General features: G+C 24.7%; 1 protein-coding gene across 1 annotated transcript in view; it reads left to right on the top strand.

Annotated features, from left to right (window-relative positions):
- The first annotated feature begins 778 nt into the window (after positions 1-778).
- LOC136090452 (dynein axonemal intermediate chain 4-like) overlaps positions 779-24,830 on the top strand; it is an 86,037-nt gene continuing 61,985 nt past the window's right edge. Inside the window, exons 1-7 of the mRNA XM_065817118.1 lie at positions 779-934; positions 3,507-3,710; positions 10,628-10,698; positions 14,324-14,363; positions 17,712-17,785; positions 20,958-21,061; positions 24,018-24,094. Coding sequence (XP_065673190.1) covers positions 3,531-3,710; positions 10,628-10,698; positions 14,324-14,363; positions 17,712-17,785; positions 20,958-21,061; positions 24,018-24,094 — 546 coding nt within the window. The 5' untranslated portion in view covers positions 779-934; positions 3,507-3,530. The remainder of the gene's footprint in view (positions 935-3,506; positions 3,711-10,627; positions 10,699-14,323; positions 14,364-17,711; positions 17,786-20,957; positions 21,062-24,017; positions 24,095-24,830) is intronic.

The following is a 24,830-nucleotide window of genomic DNA, read 5'->3' as shown; positions in this document are numbered from 1 at the left end:
ACCTTTGGTGCCATTTTGGACTTCTGATAAAAATTAATAAATTATGGAATCAAAATAATATTCTCATCTTCTACAGAAACAAAAACCGTATCGAGGTTAACGTTTTCGGCAAATTATTGCGTTTTTTTCTTACTTAAATAAAAATTTTAATAAAAAAATTGACAACCAGCAAAATTTTTTTGCTCAAACAGTAGACGATAGGTTACTCTGTTTATACGGTGATAATTTTTTTACTTTTCAACTAGAAATAGCTATATAATTTTTTGAAAAAATGAAAAGTGCCAATAATTGAGTCATGCCAATAACTGTGACACTACCATAGACAATTTTCAAAGATGAGGCACATTAGGCAACAACAAAGCTTTATCACGTACAATGTCATAAACTGATTCTGACATGCATTTTAAATAAAAACTAAAAAATAGAGTATCGCCTGAGTATCAGGACTATATCGAGGTTGAGAAATAAATAACAGTTTCATTTGTTCGCATAAAAATACTAAACGCTTATGAACATCAGTAAAATATTCATCACTGTCTCTAACTCGGTCACATAGGCTATTTAAATTAGATTGAATTATTAAAACATAATCTGAAATGGACATAATATTTTTATTACCAGGAAGAAATTGTGTTAACGTAGTGGATAACTTAGTCCAATAAGAAAGTTTTCATTCATTGTTAAATACTTTGGCCACTGCTGTCTATTTCGTTCTATGCGTTCTATTCGAATATGCGTTCGCAATACGCAATTATTGCAAACGCATTATCTCGTATGCGTTCGCAAAACGCAACTAAGAAAACATGTGGAAAAATAAACTTAAAAAAACACTTGATGTTTTTGATGATGATGTTTTCATGCTTGAATAGAAAATTTATTAAAAAAATCTGGATAGAAATTATTTATTTTTAAAGTTCATATTGGCTTAATAACGGTAACATAAGCGAATGTTAATTTTAGGTGTTTAATTATGCTTTGTTTTGTAGTAAAAACCTTATTAAAATCTATTACGTAGTTACCTGCTTGACAACATGCAGTATGTGACTCTTAGATAGATTAAAACCACTGCAAAAATATGTTGAGAGGTAAATATCATAGACAGGTTATTAAATTATATAATATAGATTGAAGGTTTACTCTCTTACACTTTAGATAAAACAAGAGACCTTGCAAACAGTTCAAACTAATAACCTAAAAATATACATCAAATTGTATATATATATATCATATGTAATATATATATATATATATATATATATATATATATATATATATATATATATATATATATATATATATATATGTATATATATATATATATACTATCATGATAGTATATATATATATATATATATATATATATATATATATATATATATATATATATATATATATATATATATATATATATATATATATATATATATATATATATATATGTATATATATATATATGTATATATATATATATTTATATATATATATGTTATATATATATATATATATATATATATATATATATATATATATATATATATATATGATAGTGATAGATATATATTTATGTATATATATATATATATATATATATATATGATAGTAGATATAGATATATATATATATGATAGTAGATATATATATATATATATATATAATATATATATATATATATATGATAGTAGATATATATATATATATATATATATATATATATATATATATATATATATATATATATATATATATATGATAGTATATATATATATGATAGTATATATATATATGATAGTATATATATATATATATATATATATATATATATATATATATATATATATATATATATATATATATATATATATGATAGTATATATATATATGATAGTATATATATATATGATAGTATATATATATATATATATGTATATATATATATATATATATATATATATATATATATATATATATATATATATATATATATATATATATATATATATATATATACTATCATGATAGTATTTGCAGAAAAGTGAGATGCAGCTCTCAAACAATGGGAGAGGGGCAGGATTGAAAAGACTTGTTTTTCAGATGGAATTATTTTTGTAAACTAAAGCCGAATTTCAATAAAAATAAAAATATTTAGAAGGAGGCAATAATAACTTACTACTTATAAATATCTATTCGATTTCGAGTAAAGATATTATTGGTAGAATTCTAAATTTTTATTTTTAAGCATTCAAAACTTGTGTCATGGAAGAAATGATTAGTTCTTTCCGCGACACAAGTTTCAATAGTTATAACAAAAAATTTAATATTTTACATACCGTATATACTTATATGAAACTAAATAGGTATTTATAGGTAGCATGTATAGTGTTATGGGCCCATCCTAATGTTTTTAGTTTTTCTTTAATTTCGAATTTATTTTACAAAGTTCATTCTTTTTGTAAAAACAGACCTGCCGGAGAGGCTCAAGTTAGACAGATAAAAGAGGTCCAACTACATTAACAATGTGTTTTTAGACTTTATTTAAAAGAGAAAGAGCATCATTAGAAGAACCAGCCTAAATGTAACAATAATATTCTATACAGGGAGGAAAAAGAGATTGGTAGAGAATAAAATCAGAAGTAAGATAATAGCAACCACTATAATGAGAAGCAACATTAGCAGATGCTAACATTGCAATTGGTAGTATATATGGTTTCCATGAAAAGTCAGTAGTGAGTGATAATCCAAGAAGACATAAATATGTGGACTCAGTGAGAAGGTTGCCATATGTTAATATATAGACATATTGGCTATATTAAGAGAGTTGTTTGCAGTAAGTAACTAAGTTTTGTAGGAGATAAAGGCCCAAATCTGTTACAGAAGTGAAATCAGATTCAAGATAGTCTGCCAGTTTTAAACAATTGAAAATAGAAGACTTTTTATCAAAACAAGAGTATAAAGTTGAGTCATAAGCAAATTCAGTCTACCAACTAATTATAAAACAATTTCAAAATAAAATAAAATCAGTTAAAAAATCAACATGTTATACTATTGGAAAATAATAAAGAAATAACCATTGAATATGTTAAAAAAATACACAACATATATAGGAAGTTAAAGTTAAAACCTGATATGTATAAACAGATCAAAATAACTAAATGTATATATTTATATATGTATTTTCCTAACGTATTCTTTGATTCGTCCTGTTTTTTCTGTAGTATGACTTGAGGAAAACAGTCATATGTCAGGAGGGATCTAAATGAAACAAAATACAAAGAATATGTTACGTATCACAATAAAAGAATTAACTTATCTGAATAACATGTGGTTTTGAATAATTAAACATATATAGTGTGAAATTAAATATTATAGCTAAAAATTACTATTCCTTGAATGGTTTATAAACAGGAAAAAAAAAGAAATGTAGAAAACTTTAATTTTTATATATAATAAAATGATTATAAATTTTTCATTAAATTATCTGAATGAATTTACATTTTGAATAATTTCAGAAAGAATATTTTGTTTGTTGAAAAATGGCAACTTTAAGAAACACTCCAAGCTCAATTTTAAGTCGAACATCAAGTCGCCAATTATCTCAACAGTCTTCTAGATCAAATATATTTGGAAGAATATCAAGCAAGCGAAGTGTTTTATTTGATGCTGAAGGTGCAGTAACTGTAGAAAAAACAGTTCCAAAAAAATCAAATGTTAAGGTAAATATAGTAAACCAAAATTGTACACCCTAATATGTGCATATTATAATCTGTGTTATTATTATGTTTGTATTGAAACTATCATAACGATTGGTCGTGTAATAACCAAACAATAATAATAACACAGTAAATATTTAACTATATTTTTTTAAATATTTTAAAATTAAATATTTACAACAAAGTTAGATTGTGTTTAGTAAACCCTTTGTACTCTTTGCGTGGTTCTTTTCTAATATTTGAAAATAGACCATTTAGAGTTAAAAAACATTTTTTGGTTAGGATGAAAACAGTTTACTTGTTTAAATTTTTTTTTATTTTAAAATATTAGTTGAGGTGTCCTCTAATTCTTCTGGTTTGAGACTTTCAAACCCTAAGCTTAATAAACATTTTATATTAGACTTGTGATTGAGAATTGGAATAAGCTTTGTGGTTTTTGCTGAACTATACAAGATTTTTTTAATTCATTTTTTAAATGTATATATATATATATATATATATATATATATATATATATATATATATATATATATATATATATATATATATATATATGTATATATATATATATATATATATATATATATATATATTTATATATGTATATATGTATATATGTATATATATATATATGTATATATGCATATATGTATATATATATGTATATATGCATATATGTATATATGTATATATATATATATATATATATATACATATATATATATATATATATATATATATATATATATATATATATATATATATATAACCACGTCCCTGGTAGTACCGCGCTTAACTTGTTCATCCGCGCAGCGGCCTTGTTTGTCGAGGTTCGTGTTTCGGAGTTATAGAGTTGAGAGAGGGTTATAACCACTATTAAGTAGCCTCCTCATCTGTAGTGGCCTTCTTGGCCTTGAGGAGGCGAATAACAAAAAAAAAAAAAAAAAAATATATATATATATATATAAATTTTTTAAAATAAAAAATCTTTAACTGCTAAATTATCTAAAAATGTAAAAGGTTAGAGCTGTTCATGAATAAAGTTATAGGGGAGGGAGGAGTAGTTTAGGGTATTGTGTAGAGGGTCAAAAACCTTCAAAAAAAAAGCTATAAATGTTGAATCTATGTTAATTTTTTTCTTACTATTGCAATACCCCATAGGTATTTTTTATAGATATAATAGATAAAAGGTCATTAACTATTCTTAAAATTAAACTTTTACTGTAAACTCAGAGGTTTAGATATTAGGAGATCACAAAAATTGTGCTAATCAGCTTGAACTCTGTTTTGAGTTAGATTTCGAGACTAACCCCTCAATCTCTTACAATTATGTTTGTATTTTTAGATACTATACTAGAAAAAGATTTATATTAATAAAAAAAATTTATAAGGAACTTTTGGCTTCTGGTGAACATCAAAAGGTAATGATTAAAAATGACAAAAAAGTCCATTTTTTTTACTTTTGAAGCATGGTATTTAGACATGCCAAAATGTTTATTTTATCTGTTTTATCAATTTTAGTTCTAAACTAGCCAATAAATAATAATCAGGTGGAATACCCATTAAAAAATATGTAGTTTGTTTTATTTTCAAATTTAAAAAAGCTTACAATACTCTTTGGTCAATATTTCTGAAAATTTAGTCAAACCTTGAAATTTAATCTAAAGAAACAATAAATACTTTTTGGAATCACTTGTGTTAGAGGATGTAACAGAGGATTTTGAGATTATTGAGAATTATTGAAAGTTGGTTTTATTATTTTATTAAGAAATTAAATTAAATTAAAGTTTAAAAATTTTTTTAATGCAAAATAGCAACAAACCATTAACCCCTTGTGGAATGTGTGGGTTTTTCTTTGAGAAAAATATATATTTTTTAATTTTTCCATTTTTGTACATTTTATATAGTTTTTTTTTTCAATTTATGTAACATATTTTGACAAAAAAAAAGCTTTTAAGCATCGAAAGTCACAGTTCAATTTACATTTTCTGGGATTCTGCTGTCAATTTAAATTTTCTGGGATTTTTCTGAGTATCTCCCCAAATTTTTTTTTTTTTTAAATTTCTAAACTATAAAACTATAAAAAGCTTCTAGTAAGAATAATAACAACATAATCAAAAAATATCCATTTTAGAGGAGAGCACTATTACAAATTTGTATTTTTTCCTGTTTCTTACAGAAAGTTGTTCTTAAATTTTACTTTTGAAGGTTGTTGTCAATTGCTGTAACAAACCTGATCTTTCTTGCAATATCTGGAGACCATCAAAGTTGAATAGAGCTAAATATAAAAAAAAAGCTATGTATGACTAATTTTAAAAAAAGTCTGTTTTATCCTATTTAATTTTTTGGAAAGTTTTCAATAATTCTGAAATTTTACTAAAAGTTGTATCTCCAAAAGTATTCTAAACTTTTTTAGAAATCAACTAAATATTTATATAGTTTAGATATAAACTATGAATATATGTAAAAAATCAAAAATAATTTTAGCTCTCACACCAATATATATTAATACTAAACTAATCATATATCCACCAGATTTTATCTTCTCTCAATCAAAAGATTTAATTGAATGAAGTCTGGTGTATATACACTGCCTGAGGAAAGTTTCCTGACATAAATTGTAAAAATGTTTGCAATTTAAAAACTGCCAACATTTTTACAATTTATGTCACCACACTCAAGATTTTTCTGTTCGTTGCATCTGGAGTTTCTTTGCAGCAAGCCATGGTAAATCTCCATGCGATGGAATAGATTGCACTGTTAAAAGGCTTGTTGCAACAGCTAGCTTGCAGAGTCCAACCACAGATCATATACTGTCTTCTCAAGCAATGTTTGAATACTGTTAAAAGTCAATCAGTGGGATTGCGTTTGTGAATGTCACTGCTGAAAAAATGGAGCTAGTAAGAAACAAACTTACTGATCAACTTTTAATAGCAACCACTACTCCAAGAAAACAAGAAGTTTCCATCAATTTATACCATCTTCTCATTCAATTATATAAATGAAAAGGGTATCTGATGATGATGATTTTGCTTTAACATTAACTTCCTCAAAAAACGAAAATATGAAATTATTAAAATTATCAAAATTATGATATCACAATACCTATTTTGCAAATACGACGGTTTTTATTGGCTTGGTAAGAGGATGAAACTCTATTTGAACAAGTTTTATCTTTTCAGTGGAAGTTGATTAATATTTTACTTTCATTATTTAAATAATATAAACTTCGATTTTAGTAATATTTGGTTATTCCTTTTCATTTTCATTTTTGAGCTTTATTCAATAAAGCAGTTTTTTGATATTTTTCAAAATAGTTTGCATTTTAGTTTCTTATTTTTAGCTTCTTATTCTTATTAACACAACATTTTTATTTTTATAAAGATAGCCTAGGATCACCTTCTTTATTTGAAAAAAATTGAATCCATGAGACTGGGGCAACTCCGGGAATTATTGAAAGCGCAACCCCTGGTAACAGAACAAAAAGTTTAACTAGCCATTTTAAAATAAAAAAATAACTATCAAAAAATTTAAATTTTATCATTTTATTTACATTTTTGAATTCAGCACCCTCAAAAATGGTCAGGTACCAATTTTTAGCCACATTCTTCCACAAGATCTTAAATTATTCAATTAAAAGTACTTGGGCAACTCCAGGAATTATTGAAAGCGCAACCCATGGTAACAGAACAAAAAGTTACAAACTACAAAATATAATCTACAAAATCCATAATGGCGGATTTTGTAAAAAAAGGAACATTTTAGGCTGAATTTCAAAACATAATAACTTTTGAACCGTCTAGATTTGCGAGTTTAATTTTTGCATTTTTTCATGTTTTATTAATAGGTACCTCTGGTTAAAATTTAAAGAAAATCCAAGGGGTGACTGAAATGACTGTTCCACTTTTACATGGAATTACCCTTCAGTCAGGCCAGTCAAGTGTTAGTTTTTCTGATGAAGAGCAACAAGAATCTGCTGATGAATTCATTTTCAAGCCTAAAACTCCAAGAACAAGTAGCAATAAAAAGCCTAAATCCTCTGTGCTGACTCCAAAAGTATCAGCGGTATTAGAAAGCACAAACACAAGCATCCGCACATCAACGAATATCCTGGCATCTCTGATCAATGAAATAGGCGGCTCAACATCTTTCACAGTTCTTTAAAAAAGTACCATTCACCGTCAGAGACAGCTGTGTTGTCATGAAACTTCAAAACAGATCATGGAGGATTTTTGAGCAAGCAAATCTGTTTTGACCTAGGTTGGAAAGCTTCTGCCTGATATTACTGTAGTAGATGCAGAACAAGTGGATAGATTGCCAGTTTTGATATCTTTTCTTGTTGGTGGAAGCATCAAACTTCTGGGTGTGCCAAATTTGTCTTCTGGATCAGGAAAGGCAGCAATGGAGGGACTTTTGAAGTCGTGGCAGACAGATTCACTAGTGATCGAAATGTGCTTTGATACAACAGCCTCAAATACAGGTCTACTGAATGAGGCCTGCACACTTTTGGAGTCATCCATTGATCGAAACTTGACATCCTGTTAAACATTTATGATGCTTTAATTACCATTATCATTTCTCTGGACATATCTGTGTCATTTGATACAATTGATCACAACCTGCTAATTGCTCATATAAAAGATTTAAGTCACAGATATTGCACTGAAATGGCTGACATCATACTTGCACTTTCAATAAGTTCAACAGGACTACCACCAGGTATTGTAAAAGACTCATTTTTTTTCAATATTGGTTTCACCTGTATATCGTATTGTAGCTAAACATGGCACAAATCATTATCAATATGCCGATGATACCTAACTGTATACTTTCATTAACCCAGGAAAAGATAATATTAACAAAATCATTGAGTGTCCTAATGCATATAAAAAACACTGTTAAATCCTGCAACTACCATATTCGTGCTCTTCGCCACATATGTCAATATCTCACCAAAGAAGATGCTAACATAAGTTCCTTGTAACATTTTTATCTCTAAAAAATCTTAAAAAACTCCAGCATACTCAAAATAGCTTATCTCGCATTGTCTCTCATTCTCCTTTCCATTAAAAATCAGAAAAATTGCTAAAATCTCTTTATTGGTTACCAATTCATCAAGGAATAATTTATAAAATAACAGTTGTTACATTTTACATTGTTAAATTTTTATAAAACCAAAAATCCTGCTTAGCTATTCGAACTTCTAGAAACCCGAATTTCAAAATAAAACACAAGATCATCAGACTTTTGCAACATACTCATTGCCTATAAAAACTTCCTTCGAATCACAATCTTTCTCCATGAATGCATCTCGAACATGGCATGACTTTTCTTTAAACACACATAACTCAACCTATTTAGAAACATTTAAAAAAAGATTAAAATACAAACTTATTGTAGGCGCTTTCAAGAACTTATAGAAACTTTCTTAGTGCTTCTGAATTACTTCATCACTATTATGATTGTTGTAAGTGATGGCACTTTAATCTCTAATTATTATTATTGTTATTATTGTTATTATTATTGTTATTCTTCTTCTTCTTATTATATGTTCTTGTACAAAAAGTCTAAGTTTTCTAATTTATTAAAAGTTATATCAATTATCTTAGCAATTTCCAGATCAAACTCAAGGATGGAGCGAATGTTTAGCACAGTAAGTAGCATATTATCAGATTAATGCTTATCCATTAGTCACGATATGCTAAATGATAACATTATGATATTAGGGAACCATTAAAGCTGGTCAAAAGAAGAAATAATCCTGATTTAAGAGTGAGCAAAAGAAGTTTGTTTGAATTAGAGATGAGTCTTTCAAGTTAATTATGATCAAGATGACTATATGACAACAGTAACAACATTGATTACAAATCAAATTCTTGATGACGATGATGAAATAGACTGTGCTGATGAAGACATGACTGACAATTTAGCAGCATTAAGTTGCGAAAATGAAGAAGAAGAAAGACTGTTGGCAACAGTTGAGGGGAAAATTTGTTATTTAACTTATAATAATAATTTTGAAGAAAAAGAATTTTAAACTATTCTTGTATTATTATCTATTAATTTTTTGACAATTAAAAAAACGTTATTTAAATAAGAAATTATTAGTTGAGAAATTAAATAATCATTACTTTCCATAAAAAAAAAAATCAAGAAATATAAAAACCATTAACTGTTAATTAAGTTTACAGGGTAATATTTTTAAATGCATATATCAAAACAATGAAAACAAAAAATTAAATTATTCTTCAATGCTAAATCAATGGGAACTTACACTTGTGTTTTTGTTTGGTCTTGAAAACAAGACCTTAAATAGTAACAAAAAGTCATGATCTGGCGCAAACAATATGCAAGAAGTTGTGAAGTATAAAAATCTACTTCGTTAAAGTAGTGTCATGAGTGCGCTGTTGTAGATACTACTTTAAACATTTGTTTACGAAAAAAGGATGTATAACAAATAAAAAGTTTTTTATGAGCACATTCTTCAGCAATTTTCAAATTTTACTATTGCTCTCGCTGATGTTATCTCGAGTGTGCATAATTATACTCAATGACTACATATTATAATTTTAGGAGCGCAATATGCGCTTGGTTATTTTCTTCATCACAAGCCCTGATATATATATATATATATATATATATATATATACATATATATATATATATATATATATATATATATATATATATATATATATATATATATATATATATGTATATATATATATGTATATATATATATATATATATATATATATATATATATTTATATATGTATATATTTGCAAAATTTTGCAAATATATAGTTATTTCATATCATATTTAAAAAAGTTTATATGATGATTTTTTATTTAGTGCAACTTTTATATACATATATAAAGTTGACAAAAATATCACTTTAAAAAGTTATTGTTTTTAAGGTTTATGATGAATTTGGTGTAGATGTTACACCAAAAAGTTTACTTGCATCATACTCAAATGGATCAAATGAGTGAGTTTATATTATTTTCAATGAATTTGTTTATTTTTATTTTAGCTTTAATGTCACAAGTCCTTTTTAAGCATTAAAAAAACTAACTTATGTAGAATGTGTTAAATATTCATTAAGTATTTACATGGCTTGTATATAGCAACAAAAAGTAGGGAGGATTATCAAAGCTGTAGCAAAAAAAAACAACACTTAAATGAAGATGAAAGATATTTCCCTCTTTACATAAAATTTTTTTTTTAAATGTTGTTGTAAACGTGCTGTAACTTTATTAAAAAAAAAAAAGTGCAACTTTATTTTTTTAAATAAATTAGAATGTATTAAATATCTATTAAGCATTGATGTGGCTTGTATATAGCAGCAAAAAGTATGGAGGATTTTCAAAGAAACACCTTGCATGTTTTCCCTATTTTGCTCAAAGTACTCGTATGAATTTAAGTCAGCAAAAAAAGTACACAAGTTTGTGTTTAGTTAATTTAGATTCAAAAAATGAAGATGCAAACAGTTTTAAAATCTTTCCATTAACTATTTAATTTTTGTTGTACTTTTAATAATAATATTACTGTTATTTGGTACTTAAAGAATTTAGAGCATGTTGATTCTAAAAGTCACAGCTTTTTATCTCTGAACGCATTATATTAATATATATTTTAATTTTAACTGATCTACTTAAGTCTAGCTAATGTCCTATATTACTTTCTATTATTATAAATTGTTTATATGATTGTGATTGTGATTGAACTAATAATAAACTAATAGTATGTAAAATAATAAACTAATAAACTTTTAATAAATAAATTAACATAATTTTCTTATTTGTTAATCTCTAATTTTTTTCAAATAAAAAATCATTTATAGTTGTTAAGCTGCAATTAGAAATTTAAGAAATAATTGTTTTAAAAATTCAAAAATTTGATTTATTTCAGTTTATTTATGTAAATATTGAGAAAAGAAAGAAATGTGTTAATATCAAACAATTTTAAATATGCAATATTAAATTTAATCATTTAGTATTGAGAAAAGAAATAAAATAAAATAACATTCCTTTATAGTAATAATAAAAAAGTCGTTAAATAACATTTAACTTGTTATGCTGTAGTTAATATTGTTGCAGTAATTTAAAAAAGGTAATGTCTTATTTAAAAATTAAAAAAATTAGAATAATTTTATGACGTCAAATTTTGCGTTAAACTAATGCATTAAGCTGCTTCCCTTTAATAAAGCAATCAAAATGATGAAAAATCATTAGGCTTAACTTTTCACAATGAAAACAAAACGCAATCAATAATATACGGCCATTCAATAGCAGCCTCATCCAGCACAGTTATCAACTTATGTTTAATTATTTTATTGCTAGTCTACAAATCCATTAAGGTGAGGATGACATGAATTCTTTGAATTGTTCCTATTTTTGGATAAAGTTCTTTAGAAATTTTATTTCCATACTCAAAATCTTTTTTTGTTTAAAGTTCAAAACAACTATGCCAACATATCTGTTTGATAATAATAAGGATCTAGCAGTTTCATTAGCAAGTGCTTCTATTTCAACCCTATTACTGAAATAGTCACTAATACAACTAGATATTTGTAAACTTTAAGTTCTGAAAAAAATTAAATTTCTTTAGTATGTTAAAATTTTCCTGTTTTTCTGGCAATGGGAGCCTTAAGGTTTTGCATTTGGTCCATACTCTAGAGTGGTTTCATATCACTTTTGCTTACAACCAGTACTTGACTTTGGTTCCCTGAATATCTTATAAAACTTGGCTTTAATAATCACCAAGATTTGCTCAATTGGATAAAGTTCAAGTTAGTTTGCTGGATTATGTATTATAGGTATAAAACAGATACTATTGGCATTTAAAAAGTTTTTTTGGATTTAGAGGAATGACGAGATGCTATGTTAGGCCAAAAAATTGCATTAACTGGGCATTTCACAGCGGCATTATGTGGTTTATAAGGAACTATTTTTGACAAATTTTGCTTCTTTTTTTTTTTCAATTATTTACTGTTGAACTAGTGAAGAAACTTAATGTTTTTAACTTGCATTGATGTATGGCTTGCCAAACTATAATTTTATGTGGGAATTTCTTTAGTATTATTATTTTAAATTTGGCGTTTAATTTTTCCTGCAGACTCCTATTTTAAAATAATGTCGTATTATTGTTTCAATGGTAGTAATGTTAAGTTGTTGCCAGGCTTTTTATTTATCATATTAAGTGCAAAATAGTTATTTAAAGTTCTAATCACTTTTAGGACATCCAACAGTTTTTACAATCAATATTAAAGGAAAATTAGGATTTTGCATGCAAAATTGCATCACGCGCTTGTTGCTGTTTTGTTGCCATTTTGAATAACAATAAATTTTTCTAAAAAAAATAAATTTTTTTTAACTGAAATACTTAATTGTTTCCTTGATGATTCTGTTAATTAATCATCCAGGAAATTGAATATGTATTATAGAAATAAATTAATCATATAGATCTAAAAATATATAGATATAACTGCAAAAACACAATTTTAGAATTTGCTTAACACAACTTCATAAATGTATGATTAATCCTAGACATTTAATTAATTTCATTTTGTTTTGCAAAGTGTGTTATATGTTGCTATGTTATGTGTTCTTGGTGTTCTTCTTGATGTGCTTCTCTTCATGCTTATGTTGTCTAGCAAGATGTCGTAAATCATGTCTTGTGATTATTTAATTAAAAGTTCCTAATAAAAATATGTCTATTTGTAATCAGTAGAACGTTGGAAATTATAATAAACATTGTCACATATTTATTATTTATGTCATTTGTTTTTGGTTTTTGTCATTGGTGCATCCATTGATGGCATGATAAGGGACATAACAATAAAAGTTATAATAAGCCAGGGTATAATAAGTAAGGAGCCCATTTGCAAAACGCACTAAGTCTGAGTAAATAAAAAAAATAAAAAACTGATTTTGAGAACAAAAAACCAAACTTCTTTTAGTTGCGCATCAACAGAAATTTTCTTTGTCCATTTTTAGGACCAAAATTTTTTTAATTGGTCCAATATTTAAATAGATGATAGATTTAAGTATATAAAAGGTGGAAATAGAATTAATTCAAAATTTTTATTTTTGTGACTTAGCGCGTTTTGCAGATGGGCTCCTCAATTATTGACCAAAAATTTACAAGTGTAGTTTCAAAAATGACAAAGGTGTGATATTTGCCTCAAAAGTGATATTTCTGGATTACTGTGAAATGCTTCATGACATTTTGGCAATAAATATTGATAAAATTAAATAGTTTTTGACATTAAAAACAAATGTTACAATTTTACTGATCCGCTTAATTAATTTTTAATTAGTTAATTGAGTATCTCAAACTTAGGAGACTTGTTTTTTTGTAACTGTAAAATATGGAAAAGTGTTTTTTCTACTTTAAACCATCAACATAAAGTATAAATGTTTATCATCAGAACACTGATGCATGTAATATAGGTGAAATAACAAAATACTGAAGAAAATAAAGCACATTTTCATATTACATACATACATAGTGTGGTTCATATGATTTTCTTTTGTAATATGGTAATATCTTTGTAATATATTAGGTTTGCAATGGAAAATTGAATAAAACTGTTCCATTATTATATTTAGGAGCAAAACAATTTTAAATGAATCACTTTCTGGTGCAGCTGTAAGTTTTTATATTAAAAGTAATGATAATACTTTGTGTATTTGTATAAATTGTAAAATTAATAAAAACTGTTCACTTTATACACAGTATAGAAGTATTCACTTTATTCTCAGTATACAAAAATATGTATATATACATGCAATTATATATACATATTGTATATATATATATATATATATATATATATATATATATATATATATATATATATATATATATATATATATATATATATATATATGTATATATATATATATATATATATATATATATATATATATATATATATACATATATATATATATATATATACATATATATATATATATATATATACATATATATATATATATACATATATATATATATATATATATACATATATATATATATATATATATACATATATATATATATATATATATATATATATATATATATATTTATATATATATATATATATATATTTATTGTAACCCCTTGTTGTCATATTTTTTTGTCAAACTCTAACAGTTTGAGGTTGGCAATTTATTGCCAACCTCATTTCTCCTAATTTCGAGGGTTGATAATTATGTGATTGATGGTTTTTTATTTCTTATAAAAAAAAACATATTTATTATAAAAAAAAATAAGTTACTAAAATCCAAAACGCATTTTCAATGGCTTAAAAAGAAACCATGATAATACTAATACTTTCTTCAATAGCATTACTTTTAAGTTTAATAAATAAGTACGCAACTGAAGAAAGTAATTATGTATGGTTTTTACATGCGTTTGTAATAGCATGGAAATTTTTAGTTAAAATGAATGCATTTGCCATTACTTTATAAGAAACCAAGCTAAAGCATTGCTTTTTTTAATTTTCTTATTATCGTTAAATTAATGTTTGCTTGCTTTTTTAAAGTTTTGAAATTTTTTTAAGATTTGCAGAAATATTGAACTATTATGTTTATTATAGTTTTCATTTTTTACTGTGCGTTTAACAAAACCAATAAAATGATATTTTATTATTAAATACTTAATATTATAAATATAATAATATCATATTAAGTATGTAATAATAACTTTATATAATAACATATTAAATACTTAATATATATATATATATATATATATATATATATATATATATATATATATATATTTAATGTTTTAAAAAAGAAATGTTCAAATAACTTTTATTTTATTTTTAGTTCACTTTTATTTAAATTTCTTCAAGTTTTTACGTTTTTTTATAAGTAAATAAATTTAACAAACTAAATTAAGAAAAGTTCACTATTTTGCATTAATGGATAACAGTTTACAGTCATAAGGTTATTGTATATTAGTTATCATTAATTTGCGCGCACTTTGCAAATGCGTGAAAAATATTATTGAATTAATAAAAAATTGATAAAATTCAATAAGTATCTTCGATATGTCTATTTATTATATGTCTTATAAACTAGAATAAAAGTTATTTGAAAATAAAACTCCCTTATAATTTAATAAAAAATTATTTAAGTAAAATAAATAAAACTGGCTTATTCATGGCTAATGACACGAGTTTCTCTTTAAAAAAAAAGTGTGTGTTATTTGACATACCTTATAAACTAGGTGTTTGTCAATAAATAAAGAAATGAATGTCAACGTTTATTTATAAAAAACAATTTGTCGCACCCTGTATATATACACATATATATATACATATATTAATAAGTATTTATATATATTTATATGTATATTAAGTATCAAAAAACCGAATAAGACAACGAATAATTAAAGGTGACAAAATGCGTAAAGTTAATTTTTATAGGTGTTTTTTATAAATTTCTTTACAAAGCATACCATGGAGTAGCATCATTTAATAAATGAATCGATGTATACAAAAACGTTTTAAGTCATAAAAACTATTTTTAAGTCAGACAACTTTAACTATGTATAACACATATATATATATATCACATATTTTAATATATTTTAACAAATCTAATATTTAAAGATGTCAAAAAGTACCCAGATTTTTTTTTTGAATTTATTAAAGTAATAATTTTGGATTTAATAAGTTTTTTCTCGTTCCCCAAAAAAATAGTTTTTGTGACTTTGAACGTTTTTGTATACATCGATTCAAATATAGTTAATATGTTTATAAAATAGGTTAGATTATATTAAAATAATAAATATTTCTCGGAAACTAAAGAATTAAGGTTTAAAAGCATATATCTATCAAGTTAGAAAATATAACGGTGAAGATAACTCTTACTTTAGTGCATTTTTAGCAATTTATGATGTGTATATTTTAGTTTTTTTTTCTTAAACAAAACAATATTTGCTTATTTTATCTTAAAAGATTTCAATGTTACGTATTATTTTATTTATATAAAGGTTTATTAACATAAACACATTTTCTATACTTAACATTGATATAATTTATGCGGAAGTTGACTTAACTTAGGTTTTTAATGATTTAAAGTTTGATGCTTTTAAATTAAAGTCGATGGTTTTCATTCAAAGTTAAAATAAACAAGTTATGCTTGATTAATTTTATAATATAGAATTGTAAAAATCTATTGTATGATATAATTTATTCAAATCATACAAATGAATTAAAAAAAAAATGTTGACTCAGATAAAGTCGACAGCGTTTAAATTACAAGTAATTTAAACGCTGTCAACTTTATCTGGTATCTAGCAGTATATATATATATATATATATATATATATATATATATATATATATATATATATATATATATATATATTTAAACATTTTTAAAAAGTATTCTACACAATAGAGTGCTTAATGTTCTTAAAAGAACAGAGCAATTATATTAGTAGTAGAAAATCACTTAACAAAAAACTTAAAAAAAAAAAAAAAAATTTTTTTGTTAAGTGATTTTCTACTACTAATATATATATATATATATATATATATATATATATATATATATATATATATATATATATATATATATATATATATATATATATATATATATATATATAAATATATATATATATATATATATATATAATAAAATAAAATAATATAAAAATATGTGAAATATACATATAAATATAAATATATATATATATATATATATATATATATATATATATATATATATATATATATATATATATATATATACATACGTATATATGTATATATATATATATATATATATATATATATATATATATATATATATATATATGTATACTTTTTTTATTTGCGCAATGTTTCTTGTTACTTGTTACTTGTTTTTGTTTCTTTTTAAACATGTTTCTTTTCAAGTTGTTTAATTAATATATGTAACGTATATATTATATATATTGGGTTTATTTTTATAAAATATAATTTTTTAGCCTGGTGATATGTTCAATCAGTCAATATTTTCTGCTAGTGTTGTGAGATCTAACTTTGCTGCTGGATTCTCTAAGTACTATTTTATTGTCTTTATTTTCTGATGTAAGAAAAAAATGTTTTAAGAAAACTTTTTTTGTCTTCAAAATTTTTTTTATTTCAACTTTTTTTTGACATGAAAACTTAAACATTTAGGAATAAAGTTGTGAGTGGAGTACCATATGATACTATTATATGGTACGTTTACACTTCGTGCCAGGCTTACTTAAGTTTATGTTAAATATACGTTTTAGAAATTAGAATATAATTTCTAAAACTTTTTATTTTTTTTATAGCTTACATAATATGCAAAAGTTTGTAATTTTTTTACTGGTGTTTTGTTTTAGTTTTAAACATACATTTAAGCTCTTTGTATAGGGAATGCACATTTTTGTTTTTCTATTTTTTCCTCATCAACTTAATTCTTAAAATTTGAAATCATGACAAGTAAGTCATTATACCTGAGAAACAAGTTGAGTGTGGTACTACAAGCAACATGATAAGGTTTGATTTCTGAACCATCATAAGACTTTTTACTATTTTTACACTTTATTTTAATTCTACACATTTTATGTACCAAGGGGTTGCTACTTCATTGACTGAGGGTTTAGGTTAAGGCAGTGGTAGTTGTTTTTCATAATTCTTTGTTTTTTTCTTCATTTAAAAAAAAAACCACCATCACTTTTTTATTTAAATATAAGAAGGATAAAAGTTGTAAAGGTTATCTTTTTTTTTTCATGTGTTTATATTTTTTAATATTTTTAATAGTTTTTTATATGTGAATATTTTAAATATTTTTTCATCATATTGACTACTTACATGCGAAAAGTTTTTTGTTTACAGATACATGAGTTATTTTTTAGTTATTTTATAATTTTATAATAATTTTATAATATAAATTAAAATTGCAAGGTCATCACTAGGGTAATGCAGACTTTACAAAAATATAAATAGGAAAGTTTTATCTAGTTCATGATAGGACTCTCTGCCAAAGTTTTCCAATTAATGATGAATAATTTTTTAAATAACAATATTTATTTAAAGAAAGTTAAGAAGTTGCTGCAGACATGTGATGTTCTGAAGAATAGGTTTTAAGTAACGTGGCATAAAATTTTTCATGTTGAAATAATTAATAAATTGATTTAGATGTTCTTAAACATACAGTTTACCGCTAATATCTTTACTGCTCATCAAAATTACTGAATAACTATCTTATTTATGTCTGAATGTTTTCTAAATTCTTTCACAACCAATGTTAAACATATATTTTTTTGCCCTTCATTACTGTGGGTTTTGTTATAATCATGAGTTTGAGTGATAGTGGAGCCATGCTCTGCTATATTATTCACAACTCTTGTTAAAACATAAGGTTTTGCAGCTGTCTAGTATTCAATGTATTTATAGCAAGAATTTTTTTAATCTATTTTCACTAATGTAACGTCAAATAAGCCCATATCTCCTGGGTATTCGTGTTACTAGATTGGTCTGGTCTGTAACTGGTTGAACTCTTTATCCTTTCTTATAGCTATGGACTTCATTTCATTATTATGAGCTATATTAAGTAATTAACAAAAAATAATGACTAAGTCATTCACCTAATGGTACCCAGAGTACCACCAACAAAAAATAATGACTTAGTCAATCACCTAATGGTACCCAGGGTAACACCTCAGATTTGCTCAAAATTTGATCACCCACAGATTTTATGAAGAAAAAAAACTCAATCCTAAAAATTTCAGCCTGATTGACTAAACCGTTCAAAAGTTATGATTGAATCAAAACTGACTAGAATTAAGAAAAAATCTGCAGCTTACACTAGATTTTTTTTGATTTTTGACATGCCATAGCTTTTTAAATTTAAAAGTTGATCATCTAAAATTTTGTACAGTTTTTTATACAAATGATTTATTTTTGCAGGTGTTTTTGACTGATTTTAAACAGTTTTTGAGTTATTGTACCTCATAGTTGCTAAAAAGCGCAATATTAGAAATATTAGAAATAAAATTATTAGAATTAGAAATATTAGAAATATTAAAAAATTTTGGAAACTTTTATGTGCTACAGTTCAAAACCTACAGACAGGCTGCACCAAATGTTTGTTAATTTTGTGTACTTAGGGTAACCACCTGTGGTAAAAGTCATATTTTGTATTAAAAGTTAATTTTTTTAAAAATATGATAAATTACATTAACCTCTCAGACACAAAAAATTAGCTTAAACAGTTGAATAAATTATGAAAGTTTTTACTGTGAAGGTATATATAGGCAATCACTAACCAAGACCAATCCTCTTGATAGTAGCTTACTTGATTACTTAGCTATAATTTTAACTTTAATTTTTCTCCCCAAAACCAATATAATCTTGCATAAGTGCATGGGTTATAATGATTTAGACAACTTTTAGATGCAAAATAAAAGTAAAAATAAGGAAGAAAAAGTTCAGTTACTCTCATTAACTCCTGATAGTTAGTCAGTTGAATAAACTTGCAAAACATTTAAGTTTCAGACCATCTTGTAAAGAAAGCCCGAAAGTTGAAAAATGTAAAAGGGATACTTGCTAAACCTGAGGCTAAAAAAGGCAACCTATAAAAGATAATGGTTAACAGAGAGTCATTGAAATTTTTGAATATGAAGAGTTCAAAAGACTGTCCAGGAAAAAAATGTTGTTTCTGTGCATATAAATAATGTAAAAGTTATATTAAATAATGTTATTAAACCATAAACAAAAATGCCTGATATTAGTTTGTTTAAAGTAACTCATCTAGAGTTTAAGAAGTTATACCCTAAATACAAAGTTGAATTCAGTGTTGCATCACAGTTTACAGTAGTAGAAGTCACTCCATTTAGTACATTAAAATGATTCGATAAAAGCATTATGAAAGAGAAGTTATGGCATCATAACATAGAAAAACCATTAATCATTTTGGAAGACTTGTAAACAAATGATATAAATTGTTTCAAATAAGTAATTTATTTCGCATAAAACTGGTTTCTGTTCTCTAGATATTATCTATTAAATTTTGAGAAAGTTAAAGTGTGGTATCAACCTCTAAAAATGTTTCAAAATTATTATAATTTTAACAATATTGTTTTTCCATATATTGGAGCATTATAGATGGAAGTCACTTAAGATAAATTCAGTTGTTCATTTTTATGTTTCACTCTAGTAAAAACTTATAATTGTGTTCTTTATGTTTACTCTGTAAATAGATCTATACTGAGTTCAATGGTTGGTGGCAGCTCTCAAATATCTTTAGACTCTGTGGCAGACGATATTAACTATGCAAATACTTCAAATTTTAATGGTTTACAAGGTATATAATGTAATTTTCATGAACAATATTTTCACATTTTAATTACTTATACGAAAAGATAATTGATAAATATACAGTAGTACAATTAAGTTTGGATAATAAAAATTTATTCAAATAATTATTTTTTGTTAATAATTTAAAATAAAACTTTAAAGGACCAGCTATAAATTTTTGTTTTAGTGAAATTGTCAGTTTAATAAAGTTAAAAAAAAAAAAAAGTAGGTAATTAAAAAAATAATAATATATTAAATAAAACACAAGAAAAAAAATGACAGTTAAATTTTGAAAAATCCAGGTTTAACAGTGAATAACAATATTTTTTCAGGACTTAAAAAAGCCATCTTTGCCTTTAAAACACATTTTTTCAAGCCTGGGCATCAGCTCTATCATTTTCAGGAATAGTTCTTTTAGAATTGAGTTCCAAGTGCTTTCAAGAATCTCTTTTAAGTGTGTTTTGTGTGTGATTTTAATGTTGCATATTTCAAGATCCATCGAAGCCATTTCTTGATTTGGAAGACTAAATACTTTCAATGGGACCATGACAATAAAGGCATTTTTTTAAATTCTAAATATTCTTTGATACTCTTGGTTATGTGGCAAAGGGCACTGTTTTCATGGTATTGAATGTTGTGAGATCTTTAGTAAAATTTCATATTGGCAGTTTCAAGCATGTTTTCAGGGTGTCTTTGTATGAAAATTAATTCATCGAGTTTTTGTATCTTTATGTGCCCATCACTTTTATGGAAAATACATCCCACAGTGCTTACTTAGCCTTCACTGGCTTGCATATCCTGTACATATATACAAGTGTCTTTCTTCTCGCTTTTCAACTTTTTTATGCGTACTCATGATTTACAAAAAAATATTGTTGGCTCCAATCTTTGACAGACCAGCTTAGTCTCCCCCAACACCATTTTCTTGAGATACGATCTGTGACTTTTAAATATAGCCTTGGTAATGTAAGAACTGGTTTCTTGATTTTTCATATTGTTGAATTCGTTGTAAGTTTCTGATTGAGTATGATATTTCCTGCTGTTTATGATGATGCTATGTCGGTCTTTATCAGAAAGTTGTTTTAATCACCCAGACCTTGGTGTTTCAAACACTGTATATTTTTTTGATACATTTCTTTTTTTAGCAATTTTACAGTTTTTCAATGTAACTAAATTATACAACGTTATTATTTGCTTTCTTAAGTTTGGTGCACTCTGTTCTTATTACTTGTCTTCTTAAGTTCTGGTGCACTCTGAAAAATGTATGAAAAATAAATGATTTGAAATTTTACATTAGATTTTTTTTTAAAGACTTTCATATATACAAATCGATAGACAGGTTTAAAGCCATTAAAGTTGGCATTTTAGTTTTAATAATAAAAGAAAACTTAATATATTAGTACTGTGTAGTCCTAAATCAATAACTCTGCTTACTTTGAGTGACTCCTGTTTTTTCTTTTCATTGTGCAATAAAATCTTTCGGTCACAGTTAGCTGTAATAATAATATATACATATCTGTGTATAACATATAATAAAAGGCTATTGACATTTGTACCAACGTCTGTTTGTACAACCAACAAGATATGTTAAAATTTGTAATTTTAACATATCTTGTTGTTTTTACAACTTGTGATAAATCTCTAGATTAAATTTTTATATATTTTTTCCTATTATCTATGTAGATGTTCCACATTTAAAAATAGATATAAAAACAAGATTTAATGTGATAAATTGTATTCACCTCGCTAAGACTGAGGAGGCAACTACAGGCAGGGGGGTTTTCTTTAAAAAAAATAGATTTAATGAAGCTTGCAATGGAAAATAGATCCTAAATAAATTCATGTTTTATTTGATGTTGTTAATTTGTTTGTTTACAACTGCAGAAATGATTCCTGTTATCATTGATATATTTGCCAATGATTTAAAATGATTTAAGGGCTGCAACTAAACTCTCTTCTAAACTTTTTTTAGATATGATGATTCATATCCAAATGATTCAAGTCTTGTAGGTTTTACTTTAAGGGTACTTATGGCAGACACTTTTTTGCACAAAGTAGCAAAAAAATGTTTTTAATATAGTAATTTACAATCGAATTAAAAAACTTCAAGAGGTATCATGGTTACACTCTTGTGTGGTTTAGACAGGTTTCCACAATGTCATTTTTTAACTAAAGTATGACAGGTAAGAGTTGATATTACTTTTTTCATAATCGGATGTTCTTTTTGCGAAAGGAAGATTTGCATACTTTTACAAGTTCATTTTCTCTTACTCACAATGCATTTTTATAAGATTTTTTTTACTCTTCTAGGTATTTTTTCTTTGCCATGACTACGGAGCCTCGCCTTCCTCTAATTACACTGTTGAAAACCATCTAAAACAACTTTTTTTAAAATAATACTTTGAACCCAATAAAGTTAAAATAGGGCTATGAGTTTTAATTAGTTTGAAAAGAAGCAGTTACTAATAACTTAAAAATAGTATGAAAGAAATAATGGACTAGTTTAGGCGCTACTAAACTTTTTAAAACTTGCCATTATAAACATTTATAAGCAAGTCAATTTACCTTTGATTAGTTGTGTCCTATGACCATATTGTTGCTCTAAAATATTGAATGAAAAAATTAATGGTTGAAGTAAATGCTTTTAGACAAAAAATTCGTTCCTGTTATTACTATAATTTTAAAAATAGTTTAAAAAGTTGTTAATAATAATTAAAAATATTAATAAAAGTAAACAATGTAATAATTTTGATAAATTTTGTAACAATTTTGATAACATTATAATTCGAACAATTTTCATATAATTATCTACATTCAGTTGATTGTTCACCTTTTTTATAATTATATCATGTTTATCATAATTAATAACATTTAATTATATTTATATCATATCAATCTTAACTATATCAGACAAAAAAGTTTACAACATTGTTAAAACTGTAAAAAAAAAATTTTTTTTATAGATTTTCATACCAAAAATGATGATAGCATACAAGAAGAAGAAAAGGAAATATTGAGTGATTCTGATATTAAAAAAATGGTCAGTTGTTATTTAGTCTTTAATTGTTGTTGTATTTAGTCTTTAATCAAAGATTTTTTATTTATTACGGTTATAATTAATAAATAATTAGGTTAATTAATTAATATGGTTAAAATTAACAATTAATAAAGGAAGTAAATAGGTTTAATACTGTTTTGAATAAAGCATAATTTATTGAAATATTTTGGGTTGTTATTGGTTTGGACTAGTTTGAAATTATAGTTCTTGGTTTTGTGATTGTTTCTTTAATTTAACATTTCTCGTTGTTCAGTAAGAACAATACTGAAAAGGTAATCAAAAATGCTTCTGTTTTCGCTTCAAAAATGTTTTTGTTTGTTTATTTGGTTAAGATAGCATAAAATTTTTTTTTTACAAATTTAAAAAAAAAGGCAACACAAATATTGATATACTCCCAATCGATTGTTGATTTTTCTTTTCTTTAATCTCTGTCTCAAGCCTTGATGATAAATTCTCCATTAATCCAAGTTGCCACAGAATTTTTAGCTTTAAGATGCACAATAGAAAAATCATCTACTTTTTTTTTTAAATTATTGATTTACTAGCTCTCACATTTTACAACACAAACACAAAAAAGATTTAAAAAAAAAGGGTCACACAATTCTGACTTAAAATGGTTCTATTAGGTTGAATATACATATTTAAGTGTGTGCCAAAGTTAGAATAGTTATATCACTTTTTAAAATACTGCTAAATTTATATGTACTATTTACAATAA

Source organism: Hydra vulgaris, chromosome 14, assembly GCF_038396675.1.
Source record: "Hydra vulgaris chromosome 14, alternate assembly HydraT2T_AEP".
Classification (NCBI taxonomy): Eukaryota; Metazoa; Cnidaria; class Hydrozoa; order Anthoathecata; family Hydridae; genus Hydra; species Hydra vulgaris.
Note: the sequence above shows the minus strand (reverse complement) of the source record. Positions and strands in the feature narration are given on the sequence as shown.